The sequence below is a fragment of the Aspergillus caelatus genome (genome assembly GCF_009193585.1).
Source record: "Aspergillus caelatus strain CBS 763.97 unplaced genomic scaffold BDV27scaffold_372, whole genome shotgun sequence".
In the NCBI taxonomy this organism is placed as follows: Eukaryota; Fungi; Ascomycota; class Eurotiomycetes; order Eurotiales; family Aspergillaceae; genus Aspergillus; species Aspergillus caelatus.
In genome coordinates, this window is record NW_022475635.1 from 1 (window position 1) to 15950 (window position 15950).

Sequence of the window (15950 nt, forward strand, 5' to 3'; positions counted from 1 at the left end):
AAAAAAAAAAAAAACTAAAAATAAAAATAAAAAAGTAAAAAGAAAAACAGAAGAAATAAACACCGAAAACATAAAATAAAAAGCCGACCGTTCAACTGCGCAATCAGCTCGTAGTGGGTATCTAACAAAGGCCATTATAAGTTCGTGACTGAATATGTCCACATAGGTATCCCAATTCACCTGGGCGATCATATCTGTCCCCAGTGCAGGCGATGTTCAAGCCTCTGTCTGATTGCGGATAGTCCAGAGTTTTAACATAGAGCCTATAGCTCAGCTTGGTGCATCCTAACAGTAACCCGATCAGCGGGGCAGTTGGTGAGGGTAACACCGTACCGGATCTGGCGATCAGGATAGACATCTTCGATGGAGTCAAAACGCTGCAATAGCCGAACCAAGACATAACTGGTATTGGTGAGGGCGAACTGTTGACCGATGCAAGTTCTCGGTCCGCCACTGAATGGGATATGCTCCCAGATTGCCTTGCGACCGAACCATCGGTCTGGATTGAACTCCTCGGCATCTTCACCCCAGATATCCTTGCGGCGTTGTAGAACATAACTGCTATAAAGGACTGGTTGACCCTTTTGGAGATAGATCGGCGACTTGCCATCCTTACCACCCCCTGTCGGTAGTGTAGTGTCCTTGTTGGCACACCGGCGATTGAAGGGAACGACAGGATGGAGACGTAAAGTCTCGTTGATGAAATGTTGGAGGTACTGGCATGATTTCAGGGAAGAAAAGTTGATATCGCGCGGCTCGCTGTAGGTGCCAAATTGTTCGATGATTTCCTTGCGAAGTCTCTGGAAAATGTGTGGGTGACGGGCGAGCAGAAGGATATTCCAGCTAAGCAGTGACGCAGTTGTATCACGTCCTGCTATCAGGACATTCAAACATTCGTCTCGAAGCTCGATGGGGTCCTTTGTTCTTTCGGTGAGAGCATCCACAAAGACATACTGAGATCGGCTTTCTAGGTCTGCAGGCTTTTCCGTTTGCTGTGCTCTCTGTAAAGCCGACTGGACATATCCATCAACGAGGTCATGCACTACTCGGGTGCATTCGCGAAACTCCTTGTTGTTCACTATCCAATAAAGGCGCTCGAATCGGAGTCTGGCAGCTAAGTACCATGCGCAACGGTCAAAGCTGTTAAGAAAGCTATCCGGCATGTCGCCAACATTTTGTCCCAGGGCAGTCACCTGGCTATTGCAGCTTTTGCCGAAGAGGAATTCTGTGGCCGAATCAAGTGTAAGGCGGAAGAAGATGGTCTGGATATCGACGTCAGACGTCCACCCGTGTGATCGCGTCGGCATAGCTCTCAGGGCATTTTGAACATGGCGTTCTTCCAATTCGAGGTTATTGATTTGCGTTCGCGTAAACTGAGGTCGTATTAGTGACCTTGAGTGGGACCAATCCGCACCATCAGAGACAAACTAAGTAAAAACATAGCACGGATTAGTAAACTGGCAAGACAGGAGCATGGAGCATGGGCACCATGGGGCACTCACAATTCCACGGCTCATCACAGGCGCCCCTGCGTTACGGCGCATATCGCCCAAGAAAAAGTCATTGAATTGAGTCGCCAACATGGCTTGGATGTTCTTGGGATCGACGGTGAAGAAGTTCTCTCGGCCTGCCTGGCGCACGCGGAAGGTAGAAACATATCTGTTTTGCCAACTGGAAATTACATCGACACGTTTCTGCGATAGCTTGGGAAGAATCTTGTCCCGATCCGCTTGTAATGTTTCGAGGAGGGTTGCGATGCCAAACGGATCCCGTGAGGGATACAACGGAGCCTCTTGGCAGTTTAAGCTGCGAGCCCTGTGTGCATGCTGCCATGACGAATAGAAGGAGAATAGGAGGCGGGCCGCAATGATGGCGGCCACGAGAGCGGGAATGAACCACGTTTCCATTAGGGTTGTTGTACGAGCATCGGACATGATTCCCGAGCCGATCTATGTAGGGTTTGGTTTCAGAGAAATGATCTGCAAGACTCGAATTAATAGTCCGACATTGAATCTAAGATCCTTATATATATAGTGTATAGATATTAGCACATCGTGCTAAATTTAGAAGGTATTACAGAATGTCCTCTGATGTCCGATACGATCCGATGACGCCCATGGACTCATGGACTGCCTAAAAACTCTACTTCACCCATTCATGGGAAGCCTAGAGTTTGTGGTCCTTATACAAATAAACATTTATGCAATTAAATCACCTACATAAGATCAGTAGAAGAATATGGACAGTATTAGGTTGATTCCTCAGTTTCCACTACGATGATATGGGAGCTAAACCTGGGAGGTACTTCAAGGTCCACAGCCCCACGGGAAGCGGAGAATAATTTATTATACGTTTCCAACAATGAGGTTGAGCAGGAGGGCTTCTCCATTGGTCTATATTGATGGAGATCTACACAGGCGCTCCATTATACCTATTTTGGCGGTGTATAGCGGTTGCTGGATCCTGCTTGGCGTGTGTGAGAGTCATCTTGGCATTTGGGCAGTGCAGGGTTAGCTCGACTCTCGAAGGGTTCCTAAGGCGCCAGGTTTCACGTAGCCTTTTACGCACGTTTACAGAAGAGACAACGATACTAACATATCTTGGCTATAGAGGTACCTTAATTTCTGAGTCGTGAGGTCAGAACCCTCGTAGTGCGGTCAGAGATTGATGCCAGGTTATCTGCCCAAGGACAGCAGCCAATGAGAGGGACTGCGAGAACGGGTGTGCGCTCGTGAATGGTAAATCAACAATAGATTTGATAAAGTTTCACCGCTGCTGGTCTAAGCACAGGATTTAACTAAAGGAATCGGTTGTTCCCGTGATAAAAATCATGTAGGATTGGAGGGATAGGGCTTAGACAGATAAACGGCCCCACTCTCTGTCTGTCCGGAGAGCCTTAATAACATCACCAACACAACCGACTACCCTACACGATGTTGAACAAAGCTCAACTGACTCGCGTATACGTGGCTATTTTTAACCGAGGAAACCGCATGGCGCATGCCGACGTAGGGTGGCCGCGGTGGAGGGTAACTGGACAAGGCAGACTGACCCTATTGGTAAAGTATGCGGAGCCACCAAGTGGCCGGCCTGATCTGCAAGTGGTACTTGCACGTGTGGTCGAAATATCCCTGGAGTGTGGTACAGAATGTCGTTTGTTTTTGGTTCATCACGCTCTACTGACAATAAGATCTGATGATGCGCCCCCAAACAAGGGCGCCAAATTGTTATATTGTGCTACGGTTGAATCACCATAGGATAGGATAAAGTGTGGCACTGTCAACCTACCGAGTATCTCCGCTCGGCAATTCGAGGCATCCTCGCGGAGATTCACGTCATGCAGGACGCCTAACCACATCCTCTCGCATACAGCCTGCTGCAGGTCTATTCACAACTTAACAGCAAAAATGTATATCTCAATTGGAACTTTCTCCCTGGCCATCCGCGCTACAGGAGTTTTCCGTCCCTTTCCCTCTTTTTCATGCTGTGGTTCATTCAGAAAACGTCATGGCGGATAAATCTTCCAGCACCATCTCTCAGCAGTCATCCGGGAAGGAGGCAGCCGCCCTGAAGAGAGCTCCAGAGACTCCTCGGTCTCGGGATCACATTGCTGATTGGAAATGGAAAGGCAGTCTCGCGGCTGTCATGCTAACAACGGTTATCAATGGTTAGTTAGGCATGTTATCGAACCATCTCTAAGTTACTAAGTACCATATTCTAGGATATGATGTGAGCAACGTGGCCAACATCCAGCCACGTCTGTACGAGGCCTTCGGTGACATTGAACTCCTTCCATGGATCGGCCTGTCTTTCAGCTTGGCCGTCTTTGCCTTCCTATCCTTTTCTCGGAAGATTCTATACTGTTTCGACATGCAATGGATCTATATCATCAGTATTATCGTTTTCATGGCCGGGGCAGCCGTGGCGGGAGCGGCCCATAATCTAGCCACTGTTATTGTTGGGCGGACAATCATGGGTGTGGGCGGTTCTGTCATTTATCAAAGGTGTGCTATGCTCCAGCTCTTCTACAAAGCCATATGACCTGATCACGATGTAGCAATTTGACTTTTGTCGCTGTATTCGCCACTCCAGCAGAGACACCACGTCTCTTCGGACTCTTGGGTGCATTATGGGCCGTAGGCCTTGTCATCGGCGGCCCGATCGGGTCAGCTCTCGCCTCCAACAGTCACACAACCTGGCGATGGGCCTTCTACATGAACCTTCCATGGGCTGGCCTCGTCCTTGTCATGGCTTTCATCTGCATGCCTAGCAAATACCTAGGGCCGGACATCCCGGTATGGTCCCGCATCGCACGAATCGATCCTATTGGCATTACGATGAACATCGCCGTGCCGGCTCTATTCTGCATCGCATTGGAGTTTTCCGGACCTGTCTGGGACTGGGGCTCTGGTTCATCCATCGCGGTGTGGGTAGTCTTCGGTGTGTTGCTTGTCGCCTGGATCGTCCAACAATGTTGGTGCATCGGAACAACTCCCAACGAACGTGCGATTCCCGTCCACCTGTTCCGTCGCCTCGATCTAGTGCCGCTGTGGATTGCATCCGGATGCGCGGGCGCATCATACGCTGGCACGTTGTACTACACCCCTCTATTCTTCGCCTTCGCTCGCGGCCACAGCCCTTTACAACAGACCGTCCGACTTCTTCCATTCGTTATCGTCTTCATAGCAGTTGTCCTGTTAGTCGGCGGGCTCCTACCCCTGTTCGGCCGCTACAACATAATCTACATCATCGCAGGCATGGCCACCGTGGCGGGAGCAGGCGCCATGGCCGCAACACTCAGTCCTACTGTCCCAGAGTCCCAGGTGTTAGGCCTAGAAGCTCTGATTGGAGTGGGACTAGGCTGCTCATACCAGCATGGTGTTGGCATCTCAAATGTGATCAACAAAGATCCACGTGATAAGGTTGACAGTGTTGTCATGTTCAATTTAGCGCAGATGGGCGGTATTACTGTTATTCTTTCGATAGCAGGCTCGATCTTTCAGAATGTGGGGTTCCATTTGCTGAAGGATGCGATTGGGGGTAATGGGTTCTCCGAAGAGGATCTACGACAGGCGCTGGCCGGTGTGTCGTCTGTTGTGTGGGAATCTGAGGATCCGGATGTGCTTGCTCGTGGGGTTGAGGCCGTTGCTGACGTTCTTGCTCGAGAGTACTATTTGGTTGTTGCTGGTGGGGCACTTTGTTTAGTGTGTGGGCTGGTGATGAGGTGGGAGAAGTTGGAATATGGGAGAGGGAAGGCGTCTGAGGCTTGAGGATGGAACAATGGGGCATGTACTGGAAGTGCGCCGTGTGTTGCAGGTCTGGGTGGGCTGGTTCTGTATAGCATTAATGGTTACTTATAGTATATAACCCTCGCTACTACTCGTTCCATACTTAGTACCATTGGTGGGGAATCCTTTTTTTTTTTTTTATTTCATAATTATTCATTAATGGTTTATGATTTTCACTATTCGATTTGACGAAATGGAGCTTGCTGTAGGATTTCCCGGTAAGGTAACCGATCGAGTGTTATCCCCCAGTTTTGTGTACAAGGACATTGATAGCCCTAATATAACTACTATCACCGGACAAGGGGTACGTTCAGAACAATATTGGAAGGCTTGTCATCATAGGAATCTGGATCGAAAACTAGGGAGGAGGAATGAGGGAGATGGCGCTCGCGCATATCAAATTGTCTCCGCTTTCGAGTAATTAAGTTCACTCGAGATGGGAATCTCCACAGTCAATTTGTGTGAATATGATATAATCTATAATTACACAATGGTATGAGGCATTCAGTACTGTGTTTTTGGTCGAAAATACAGCAGTGTCAACAATACTTCAAGTAAAATGCCCGGCTGTAGTTCATTCGACCATTTTCACCCCAGATTGGTGACTTGACCCTCAGGTCAACATCAGGCTTCGCATCGAATATCATTAGACAGGACATAAACTCAGCCCTTTGCCAATGCAATTTGCACCAGCTCCACTCTTTTTGATAGGAACTTTATGGAACAGCAGGCATAACCAAAAAAGCCTGCAGCAGTCATTAACACTACGGATGTTATATCTTGCAGACGGTTCACAGGCTCAATTCCGCATCTTAGTCTGTACACTCGAGATAATCCTACCTTTTTTTGGGCAGGTTTATAGTGAAGTCCATCGCACGGAAATCGCGTCTCAGGCAGCGCCGGGCACAACACCGGTTCGAGTTGAAGTATTACGATGACCCACATCAAATAAAAGCCTTTGTTTACATTAGATGACCAGAGGGTGCCTGATCACAATGCTATCATGGGGGCGAGTAATGGGTCTATGATATATATGCCTTGAGGAAAGGAAGATATGCATACCGGAAAGAAATACACGTGGAATTCTTGGGATACTTGGCAGGCGAATGTTGGACTGAAGATGACAAAAGGTACATACAATGGCAGAAGTGATCCCCGAATCTAGACGGTGTGGGGCCTAACGGAATCGGTAGTTGGGCGGATAAATAGCATTTACAGATCATAAATAGTTTGTTCCCCCGATGCAAGGTACACTACCCCTTTCGTCTAGCAAGCAGCCTTTCGGCTGTAAGGGATACAATATTTCACCGAACCGACACTAAAAGGCTTGGATGGACGGCTGAGGTAGTGTACCTAGTATAATATATAAGTTTCCTATGATCGTAGGATCCGGCCGGGCCCTAGTTGTTCTTCTCGTCCGGGTCCACGGAGGGCTTGAAGAGGTACCTCAGGAGAGTAGGTTCCACTCCAAGGTGAAATATCAATTGCACGACAGCTCACCCATCCCGTCATTGCTGCTTATTTGGGGTAGGGAATACACAAGCGAAAATGTCATTCGCAGCATTTCCAGGAAACCTGGCAGCTGGTGCTCCAACGGGGCTGGAGAAGCTCCGGAATCTAATTGGGATGGATATAGCGAAGCTAGTCAATTTTTACCTTTGTCTTTGGCGCAGCGTTAACCTTCTTGAATTATATATCGAGATCCATGTTGAGTTATCTGGCCTATTTCTCTACTAGTATCCGTGTTGACGAAGATGGTCCCCTATATCAGCGTTTCTTGCAGTGGATAACAGACCATCATCCTCCAAGCCCTAGACTCTGTTCAACGCGGGCCATTAGCAGGGACCAATCATCAGTGGAGGAGGAAATATTGCTCGGGTCCTTGAAGGGCAGGGAAGTCAAAAATCAGGGCAGATTTATCAGTTACCGACAACTCGCGGAGCAACCTCTGATCCAGCTACGGCCTCATGCGGGCAACCACCTCTTTCGCTACAAGGGAAAATGGGTTTTCTTCCGCCATACGGTCGCATCCGAGAACCAAACTACGCAGTTGATGAAAGAGCGCTGCTACATTGAACTGCAATGTTTTGGGTCATCCGTTAACACCTTGCAAAGGTTTGCTCCAGGACGCACAGTCCTATAACCTGGACAAGACTATGAAGATGACCACCGTTTACCGACCGACCTGTACCTCAGAATTCACCGGGCGCTGGTCGAAGTGCAACACCCGACCGTCTCGCAACATCTCCACGGTGATCTTTGATCGAAAGAAGAAAGATGAATTACTCACCGACATCAATGAATACCTGCATCCTCGCACGCACCTGTGGTATTCAGACCATGGAATTTCTTACCGACGAGGATATCTGTTTTCCGGGGCGCCTGGAATGGGAAAGACAAGTCTGACATCCGCGCTTGCCGGCCTCTTCGGACTGAATATCTACGTTCTGAGTCTTCTCGACCCACACCTGAACGAATCAAAGTTAATGAAACTGATGTCCGACATCATCCCCTCGCGGTGCATTGTCCTGCTGGAAGACGTTGATGCCGCCGGACTCGGCCGGCGGAACCTGAGGGGGGAAGAAATAAAAACTGCAGCAGACTCATTGAAGTTAGGAGCTGCAGATTTCTCAGCTACTCAGCTGTATACGCCGCCTCCCTCGGGCGCTCAAACACCAATCCGTACAATCTCGCTGTCGGGGCTTCTCAATGCGATCGACGGGGTCTCTGCCCAAGAAGGACGAATCCTGATCATGACAACCAATTCACCGGAAAGCCTTGACGCCGCTCTGGTTCGACCGGGGAGAGTCGACATGCACGTTGACTTTCAGCTCCCCTCACTGGGACCAGATGCGGGAGCTGTTCATCAATATGTACAGTGATCTGTCGATTGACGTGTCAGAACAGACGAAGGACCCCGCGCCAAGCCTGGACGCTATGGCTGACACTTTTGCCTCGTCGATCCCGGAAAGGTCGGTTAGCCTGGCGAGATTGCAGGGCTATCTGTTGCAGTACAAGCAGTGCCCACAGGAAGCAAGTGGAGGTGCTGCCGAATGGGCGAACCAGACACTGATAACCCTGATAAAGATATCCTCGAGGTTTATAACTCAGAAACCTCATTCAAGACATTTGGATTTATCCAGCATTACTCATTAACGAAACTCTTTCTCATGTATGTGCAGTGGCACCTTGTGAAGCTGGTTGATGATAAAAGTCTCTGGATCACCGAGAGTATACGTCATCGTTGTTGGCACAGGCCCGACTCAGTCTGGGCTGGAAAGAGACTTTCAACAACAATCATCTCTCGGAGTCCGCGTCGCGGTCAACACTATGAACCTTATGATGCAAACATCCGAGCAAGGCGCAAGAACCTATATCAGTGGCCTGATGCTTGGCGAACAAGGCCATGCGCAATTTGGGCAATGGGACTCACTTAATAGGTGTGTAATAGATACGAAGTCCGATATATCAGAGAATACGGGGCTAATGAGCGTTGACAACAGGCCTGCGAAGTGGTGTTCGGACCCGAATGCTATTATGCGATCGGAGCGAGTGTGGGCTAGCGTGCTCACTGCGGTTGAAAGGGACTTTTCTGGGGCCGAGAAGCTTGTAGCAAGAGTGAGGGATGGTGTCTCGAGTCAGTGAAAGGAGCTCCTGAGGTGGTGAATGAAACAGCCTTTAGGATGTTCTTGACTTTGGGTGTAGAACATGTGTGGGTATTTCAGGAAATACATAATACGTCCTTACTACTGTGCCAGGCGAACTTGTATTTTACATCGTGGATCAGTATGTGTGAGGTCTTTATCCATCTGTCGAAATAATTTTGTACACTGTGTTTTCCTGGCGCTCTATATATATTCGCAACTGGTCTTCTAAAAGATACCACAAAAACATCTTCCATTGGTGTACTGTATCCACTGGATCCTTCACTTGTATATCTCTCTCAGCCCTCCTCATGACAAGAAGAGGAGCCTTCGAACCAAATTTGATAAAGACTCCCGGGTTACAGATATTCTTCCCTCCAGCCAGTCGAACTGGGGCTGTTTAATATCCACTCATTTATTGAATGGTATAAATCGGCCCCCAAAGCCAGGGATTGGTTAATAATTTAATTAGACAATGATTTCATTGGTAAAATCAGCCACCGTAGACATAAGACCCTCCGTCCAAGTCAGATGGGGCGAGTGTCCGGAAGGCACTCGATAAATGGTGAACTTGTTGCCCTTCTGCTCCTGGAGGGCGATCATCCCCTCCTGATACTCCTTGGGCAGAGTCAAGTCGTCCTCGAGGACCAGGTATGCACATGGCAAGGCCGAGTAGGCATCGTTCGTAAGTCTATCAGTATTGACAGGCGATGCAGTAAGAGTAGCTGCCCATTTCGTTGAGGACTCGGCGTCCAGACCGTTGAAGAAAAAGCGAGGGGCGTCGACCGGCGTTCCGAGGCCCTTTACGCCGTGCTTCTGGTTTTACTCAGCGTCTGGTCGATATTTCATTTTCTCAAATGGATACATACGTGGAATCGCATAAATGGGGGAACGAAGGTTGTCCCGTCCTTCGGCTGGAAGAAACTGTGAATGGACTCGCCAACGGGGACCAGGAAGGCTCCCATGTAGAATATACCAATCAGACCTCCTGCCCTGCCCTCACTGCGGCGAGACTTGGCTTGCAATTCTGGTATGGCTGCCTGGGTCGCAACCCAACCACCGGATGAATGCGCCACCAGCAGAACAAGTTTTCCGTCCTCATTAACTAACTTGTCTAGGAGTTCGACCACCGCATTAACATCGTCAGTGTCGCTGGGGTAACCCTCTGGCGGAGGTCCGAGGTCGAAATCCGGATGGTCGACATCCCCCACGTTGAGCTTGCGTAGATCACAAGTTGGCCGATGAGGACAGTGCGTTTCGAATCCTTGAACCTGTAGCTTCTGCATAAACGGCTCATATGGGGCGGGGCTATGATAAGAGCCATGACAAATTACGATAGCAGGTTTCATATTGGTGGTCATCAGGATTACTAACCCTGAAAGGCTGTGGCTTCGCGGGGAGTGGTAGGGACATAAAAGTCGACGGCCTTCACGGCGGAAGGAAGGGAAGACGGAGAGGTATTTATATCTGCACCCAGCATTGCGTGGGGGCGAAGCAAATTCGCTTAACAAGTGCGGAAGTGCAGGGATGAGATGACATTCTTTGTTCAAGCATCCCCTTTTTCATAAAGGCTAAGAAAGACACGGAGCCATAACCACCAAGATAGATGTAGACAAGGATCAGCCAGGGTTACGGTAGGAATTGCGAGGCGGCAGTACAGAGGTTCAAGTGGATGGTCTGGGTCCATTACCCGCATGTCAGATCCTGACTCAAGTCACCTGCACATGGCTGGATCAGGGAGTGGGCGCTCTGGGTCTGCAGCCACCCGTCTGTGGTGTAACATTCGGAATCATAGAAGACTAGTAGACTATAGAATAAAATAAGATAATCTCCTAGTCCAAGTCTTAAGTTACTAAATAGGATGGTAATAGGAATTGAGGTGGCGCGGTAGAGAGTATATTGTAGAGAGGAAAATAGTTAGTGGTAAATGTCAGTCGAAGGAAATTTATATTTTCCCTTGTGGCGGCTCGGGGCTTGGATACTACATAAATGACCATCTCCTACTACTAACTACTACTACTACTACTAGTTAGTAGTAGTAGTGGGTGTTGCTTAAGCGCTTCGGCCAGTTGAACATCGCTGTCTTATTGGCCGGCTAATGTAAGAGAGTGTCCGCCCCGCACGAACCGATGAATCGCAACGCCCCTCACTCCGTCACTGAACTCACTCATCCTGCTCGCCGAAGCGCCGAACTCAACATATATTTTTGTCGCTTCTCTCACACGCTCATATCTGCATCTCCTCCTTTTCTCATGTTGTTTCCTTGCGTATGACTGAAGACTCCTGATTCGACATGGCTGAACCTTTGTCGCTTGCGTCTAGTTTACTTGCCCTAGCTGCGTTTGCGTTTCAGACAACCAAGTCCCTCTACCAAGTGATTGAAAGTTTCAAGTCTTCCAAGAGAGCGATCCGCGAACTCCGCTTTGAAGTCGAGTCTCTAACCCAAGCCCTGGCAAGCCTCGAAAAGGCGTCCGCCGAGAATGAGGCTCAGCTCAAGGCGCTGAAGCTGCCTTTGCTACGTTGCGGGAAAACCTGCAAGGAATTCGAAGAAGTTATCCTCAAATGCACGAGCCATTCACGTGAGCAGAGGACGAGCTTCCGCGACTGGGCAAAGTTGCAGTATATGGGGGGTGATATCGCGGACCTTCGGACTACTCTGGCCGGTTACAAGGCCACGATTAATATTGCTTTAGGAGGTGCGACCTTGTGAGTACTCTAGCCAGCGGGATAACAAAAATGCCTTCTTCGTGTACTTATGTGTGAGCTAGTCGCCAAGCTACTGTCACTGCAAATGTCCTGGAGGAATATAAGGAGATGATTGCAGAGGCCACATCCGATCTCCAGGATCACTTACAAGGGATTAATGATCGAGTGAAGTCGATTGAAGAAACAGGTCACGTTCAGCATTTGGATTTCGACCTGAGTGTAGTAAGGGAAGAAAAGGAGAGTACAGAGCAATGCCTGGCTATTTGCACCCAGGTCTCCAGCTATATCGAGGGGATGCAAACGCGCCTGCCCCGGGACTCTCAGAATGTTCCTATGTTAACAGTCAAGCCTGCCTCCCATAACGGCTTCGATCCCACCAGGCCGTATATCGCGACTGATGCCATGCTGACCGATTTCAGACATAGGCTTTCGTTGAGCTCCCGGAATCTTGAAGCCCGGCTAAATACGCTAGACCGCCAGCTAAAGGACTTTTTGGAAGTTGGCACCCTACAGTCACGAGAAGGAAAAGCCAGGCTGGACCTCATTCGGGAGGAAAGAGACAGTATTGCCCAATGCCTGAGTATATGTGCGGACGCATCCGACATTGCAGGGAAGGCCCGGACCAACTCATTTGAAGATGTGACTTCAGCGGATGAGTCCCACCAGCTGGTCGTGTCGACTATTGGGGATCTAATATCAGCGAAACACATAACTACAGGCGCTAGGTCTGTGCAGTGGCTAGGGCAGATGTCCGACGATTCATTACAACAACTCTCTCGAGACCAGAGAATCCGCCACGGAGAACAGGAGGACTCGGCCATGCAGACAGGACGTGATAGTTTCAACGGGCGGTATGGTGCTGGGTATCAACTGCGCCACGAACAGATCGACATGGCGCGTCCTTACAACAGCGGCCACTAGACTAGGAGCTACCAGCCTTTGCTTGTATTTCCCTGGCTTATTGGCAACTAAGGGGACTGAGCTATTGGTCATCTTGGATTGGTTCTGCTCTACAATCAAAATAGATACACTATTACATGTATCATAGTGGAAATAAATACACCGAAGTGGTTCGCTAGATTATTGAAGTGCAAATCAAAGAGTTAAGAGTTCGAGGACTTGGGATCGCCGTCATTAACACTTTACAACACTGTCTTCAACATAATACACACAAATATTATTGATGCAATAACTGGAAAGAGTTTATCCCGTTACTTCATCCGAAAGAATATTCTCATACCTCTTGTACGCGACGTATAAGGCGGTCGACATGTGTTCTCGGTTAAGGTGTCTAGAAAGCTACAGATTGTGAAGCAGGAGTTAGTCAGTACTTGGAGTATGTGAATAAAGCAGTAAAGATGTATGTAGATCTGGGTTCAATTAGTATGTACCAGCAGCTCTATACCTTACATGTATTTGGAACGGGCAATCACTTAGCTTGTGTCTGCATGCTAGATCTGACAAAAATCTGACATTGTATCCCGTTACTCCGGCGTTTAGTATACCAGGCAAATGGGTTACTGAGGCTCTGCGCTAAAATACCATAGGTGGAATATACTGATAGGCCGTGCAGCATACTAAAGGCACTTCAGCCTTGCATTACATTGCGGTACGTGTGCTGTACTCATTGGTTCACACAACAAGGCTTGACGAGGCTCAATATTCATGCACACACCGTCTGAAAAGGCAACTGTATATTAAGATTTCTTAGCTATTGATCATAAGGCTCTATCGGTGGTATATAAGTCATCCATCTTGATATATGTCGGTCTACGTTAATGGCATAGGATTAGTCATTGAGCGTGCGAATGCCCGGTGATGTTGTTCATCTGGGTCTCGAGCGGCTGAGGAACTATATCCAGTGATTATAATATTTCTTGTCACTGTGGCCTAGGGCAAGTTAAATGCACTGCTAATAATGTAATCAGTCCCATATTCTTGTCGTATGACAGCGCCTCTGCGCAACTCATATTTTCTGACATATGTGTTACTTATTTATTTGCTATTACTACAGGGTGAGGGTCTATTGGCTGTTGCCAAATGGTGAAGGTAGCAACTTGACCGTGGAAACTTTGTTGAAAAGGGAATCATATGACACGACGCAAAGCAAACAGAAGTTGAGAAAAGGGCGCAGATTTAATTAAGTAGACAGGGTCTCCGGTTGATCCGCCCTCGTACACTGAGCCAGTACTTTGAGTTAGCCCTGGGTCAAGAGATAGGCTACTCCTCTGCTATGATGCAGTTTTAAGCCTCTCTACTGCTGTGAAATTTACCTATTCTTGCTTTGCTCTAACTTTCTAAATACCTTGCTTTGGTTCGAACTAAAATATCAGGCGTAAGATAAGAGTAACCATATTGCACCGTTAATCAGGATATAACCACTAGTAGCCTCGGGCCAATACTTTCCCAATAAGCTCGCCCCGATTAGATATTGGTCGCATCCGGGGCGTAGTAGATGTTTGATATTGGACTTCCATGTCTATCACATTCCGGTTTTATAATCTCAACTTGCAACTCCTAATCTATGGATGACTCACAAAGCCATACGATCTATACAAAGTACCTTATCTTCAATACCCATACACCTGTAAAACAAACCCCAGACACCACCACCTCAATCCTGCTTCAACCCAACCCTGCCCGCCTTCCTCAACCCAAAAAACCCAACAACTGTACAAACAATCATCGACCCAAACATTGTCCAAAAGCTGGCCCGATACCCATCCATCAAAGCATACCTCTCCTTCGTCGCCCCAGACTGATCCGTCACAACCGTCGAGATAACCTGCAACACTGCAAGTCCCAGGGCACTCCCGAACTGCGCCGAGGTGTTGAACACTGCACCAGCCAGAGCTTGCGTGTCGTCTGGAAAGACATCGGTAATGACTATCAGACCGACAGTGAAGAGCGCGTCGAAGCTAACGGGTTGCAGGATCTGTGCGAAAAAGGCGTTACCCCAGTATGGCCATGAGGGTTGGATGACAGCCATTAGGAGGGGGGAGCCGGCGCAGAGAAGCGAGGTGATTGTTACAATCCAGACGGCACGGATCTTGTGGACGAAAAGCCCGATGATAAGGTTTAGGAGGGCGCCGACTATGAGACTCGGCAGGATGCGGATGGACGCTTGTAGGGCTGAGAGGTATTGGACTTCTTGGAAGCTAAGGTAGTTGTTAGTGGGGGGGAGGGGTGTGGGGAGAGGTGGACTGAGTGGTGGGGCGGCTTACAATAAACTAGCGAAGAGTTCCATGGAGTTGAGCACTGCGTTGGACAGGGCCACTGTGGCGCAGACGCTGGAGAAGGAGGTGTTTCTCCATAGGGAGTTGGGGATCAGAGCTACTTTGTTTCGCTTGACACGATGGTGCGATGAGATGATGAAGAGTGGCAGGGCGATTGCTGCCAGGCACAGGATGACGATGCTGTCAACGGATTTGATGCGGGAGGGCTCCGCGCTTACAATACTGTCATTTTTGTTAATTTTTGTTTAATTTTATGCTGGGGATGTGGTGCTTACGCCAGGAGGTAACAGAGTAAGGCCATGAATGCGGAGGCCAGAAGGGCGCCGAGCCAGTCAATTCTCGTCCGCACATTGTGGAGAAGACTTTGGTCTTGAACAGTTTTGTTCTTGGGCAGGGTCCAGACTGCAATAACTGCAAAGAAGAGAGTGATCCCCCCTGCGATGTACCATCCTGCTCGCCAGCCGATTGTGTCGACTAGAACACCGCCCACGACTAGTCCGAGCGAGAAGCCAAGGGGCTGGCTGAGACCGATGCATGAGAAAGCAAAATTACGGCCTCTGCCTTGGGGCAGAAGCTGGGTGATGATGGAGACAGAAGAAGCCAAATGAAAGGCGAGGCCGACACCTTGCAGGGCCCTCATTACGACTAGCCCTTCTCCATTTCGAGCCAATCCCTGTCCAATCATCAAGGCTCCGCTGGAGAAAGATCCGACCAGTTCAACCCATCGTGGACCAATGGTGTCGGCAATAGAACCAGCGAGGAGTAGTGTCGACGCAGTAGCGAGACTGCTAACTGATGAGGGCCAGAAGGCTAAAGAAGACGGCAGTTCAAGATCCTTGGTGATGGTCGGCAGTGCGATAGTCACCAGGCCATTGATCAGGCTGGCGGTCAGAGTGACTCCGACGAGCTGCACGATGACTACAACCTGTTGCAGGCGAGTTTTCTTGATTGCTTCTCTATCCACCGAAGATACTGAAGATACCGAGGAAGCCAGCGGTGGCGAGTCAATTTGCGCCGTCATGGTTGTTGTAGTAGTCGGCGCCATTTTGGTCACAAAACTGTGTATGGGGAAAAAG

At 48.9% G+C, this 15950-nt stretch overlaps 6 protein-coding genes across 6 annotated transcripts; 3 read left to right on the top strand and 3 right to left on the bottom strand.

The window, feature by feature from the left end:
- Window positions 1-263: 263 nt before the first annotated feature.
- Window positions 264-1934, bottom strand: BDV27DRAFT_169834 (cytochrome P450; the record flags this gene model as incomplete). Its single annotated transcript, XM_032075135.1, has 2 exons — window positions 264-1427; window positions 1503-1934. The coding sequence occupies 2 exons, from the start codon at window positions 1932-1934 to the stop codon at window positions 264-266; spliced, it is 1596 nt and encodes a 531-aa protein (XP_031921117.1).
- A 1292-nt stretch (window positions 1935-3226) lies between these two features.
- BDV27DRAFT_75043 (major facilitator superfamily domain-containing protein) lies at window positions 3227-5387 on the top strand. The gene is made up of 3 exons (XM_032077485.1): window positions 3227-3667; window positions 3722-4004; window positions 4058-5387. The coding sequence occupies exons 1-3, from the start codon at window positions 3508-3510 to the stop codon at window positions 5268-5270; spliced, it is 1656 nt and encodes a 551-aa protein (XP_031921118.1). The 5' UTR covers window positions 3227-3507; the 3' UTR covers window positions 5271-5387.
- A 2063-nt stretch (window positions 5388-7450) lies between these two features.
- On the top strand, window positions 7451-8933 carry BDV27DRAFT_163951 (P-loop containing nucleoside triphosphate hydrolase protein; the record flags this gene model as incomplete). Its single annotated transcript, XM_032073621.1, has 5 exons — window positions 7451-8080; window positions 8139-8331; window positions 8376-8460; window positions 8519-8728; window positions 8792-8933. The coding sequence occupies 5 exons, from the start codon at window positions 7451-7453 to the stop codon at window positions 8931-8933; spliced, it is 1260 nt and encodes a 419-aa protein (XP_031921119.1).
- A 151-nt stretch (window positions 8934-9084) lies between these two features.
- Window positions 9085-10512, bottom strand: BDV27DRAFT_138308 (alpha/beta hydrolase). Its single transcript, XM_032069204.1, has 2 exons — window positions 9802-10512; window positions 9085-9748 (listed from the first exon to the last, which is right to left on the bottom strand). The coding sequence occupies exons 1-2, from the start codon at window positions 10291-10293 to the stop codon at window positions 9401-9403; spliced, it is 840 nt and encodes a 279-aa protein (XP_031921120.1). The 5' UTR covers window positions 10294-10512; the 3' UTR covers window positions 9085-9400.
- Window positions 10513-11094: 582 nt separating this feature from the next.
- On the top strand, window positions 11095-12559 carry BDV27DRAFT_75047 (uncharacterized protein; the record flags this gene model as incomplete). The annotated part of the gene is made up of 2 exons (XM_032077486.1): window positions 11095-11638; window positions 11701-12559. The coding sequence occupies exons 1-2, from the start codon at window positions 11226-11228 to the stop codon at window positions 12557-12559; spliced, it is 1272 nt and encodes a 423-aa protein (XP_031921121.1). The 5' UTR covers window positions 11095-11225.
- Window positions 12560-14062: 1503 nt separating this feature from the next.
- Window positions 14063-15895, bottom strand: BDV27DRAFT_169835 (putative MFS transporter; the record flags this gene model as incomplete). The annotated part of the gene is made up of 4 exons (XM_032075136.1): window positions 14063-14117; window positions 14359-14796; window positions 14863-15096; window positions 15150-15895. 4 exons carry the CDS (start codon window positions 15893-15895, stop codon window positions 14063-14065), a joined length of 1473 nt encoding a protein of 490 aa, XP_031921122.1.
- Window positions 15896-15950: the final 55 nt, after the last annotated feature.

Excerpts from the sequence above, each read along its gene's own strand:
- BDV27DRAFT_75043 (XM_032077485.1), top strand. The coding sequence starts at position 3,508 with ATGGCGGATAAATCTTCCAGCACCATCTCTCAGCAGTCATCCGGGAAG. Across the intron at positions 3,668-3,721 it reads GCTAACAACGGTTATCAATG|GATATGATGTGAGCAACGTG; the intron begins GTTAGTTAGGCA and ends ACCATATTCTAG. Across the intron at positions 4,005-4,057 it reads GGTTCTGTCATTTATCAAAG|CAATTTGACTTTTGTCGCTG; the intron begins GTGTGCTATGCT and ends ATCACGATGTAG.
- BDV27DRAFT_138308 (XM_032069204.1), bottom strand. The coding sequence starts at position 10,293 with ATGACCACCAATATGAAACCTGCTATCGTAATTTGTCATGGCTCTTAT. Across the intron at positions 9,749-9,801 it reads CCCCATTTATGCGATTCCAC|AAGCACGGCGTAAAGGGCCT; the intron begins GTATGTATCCAT and ends GAGTAAAACCAG.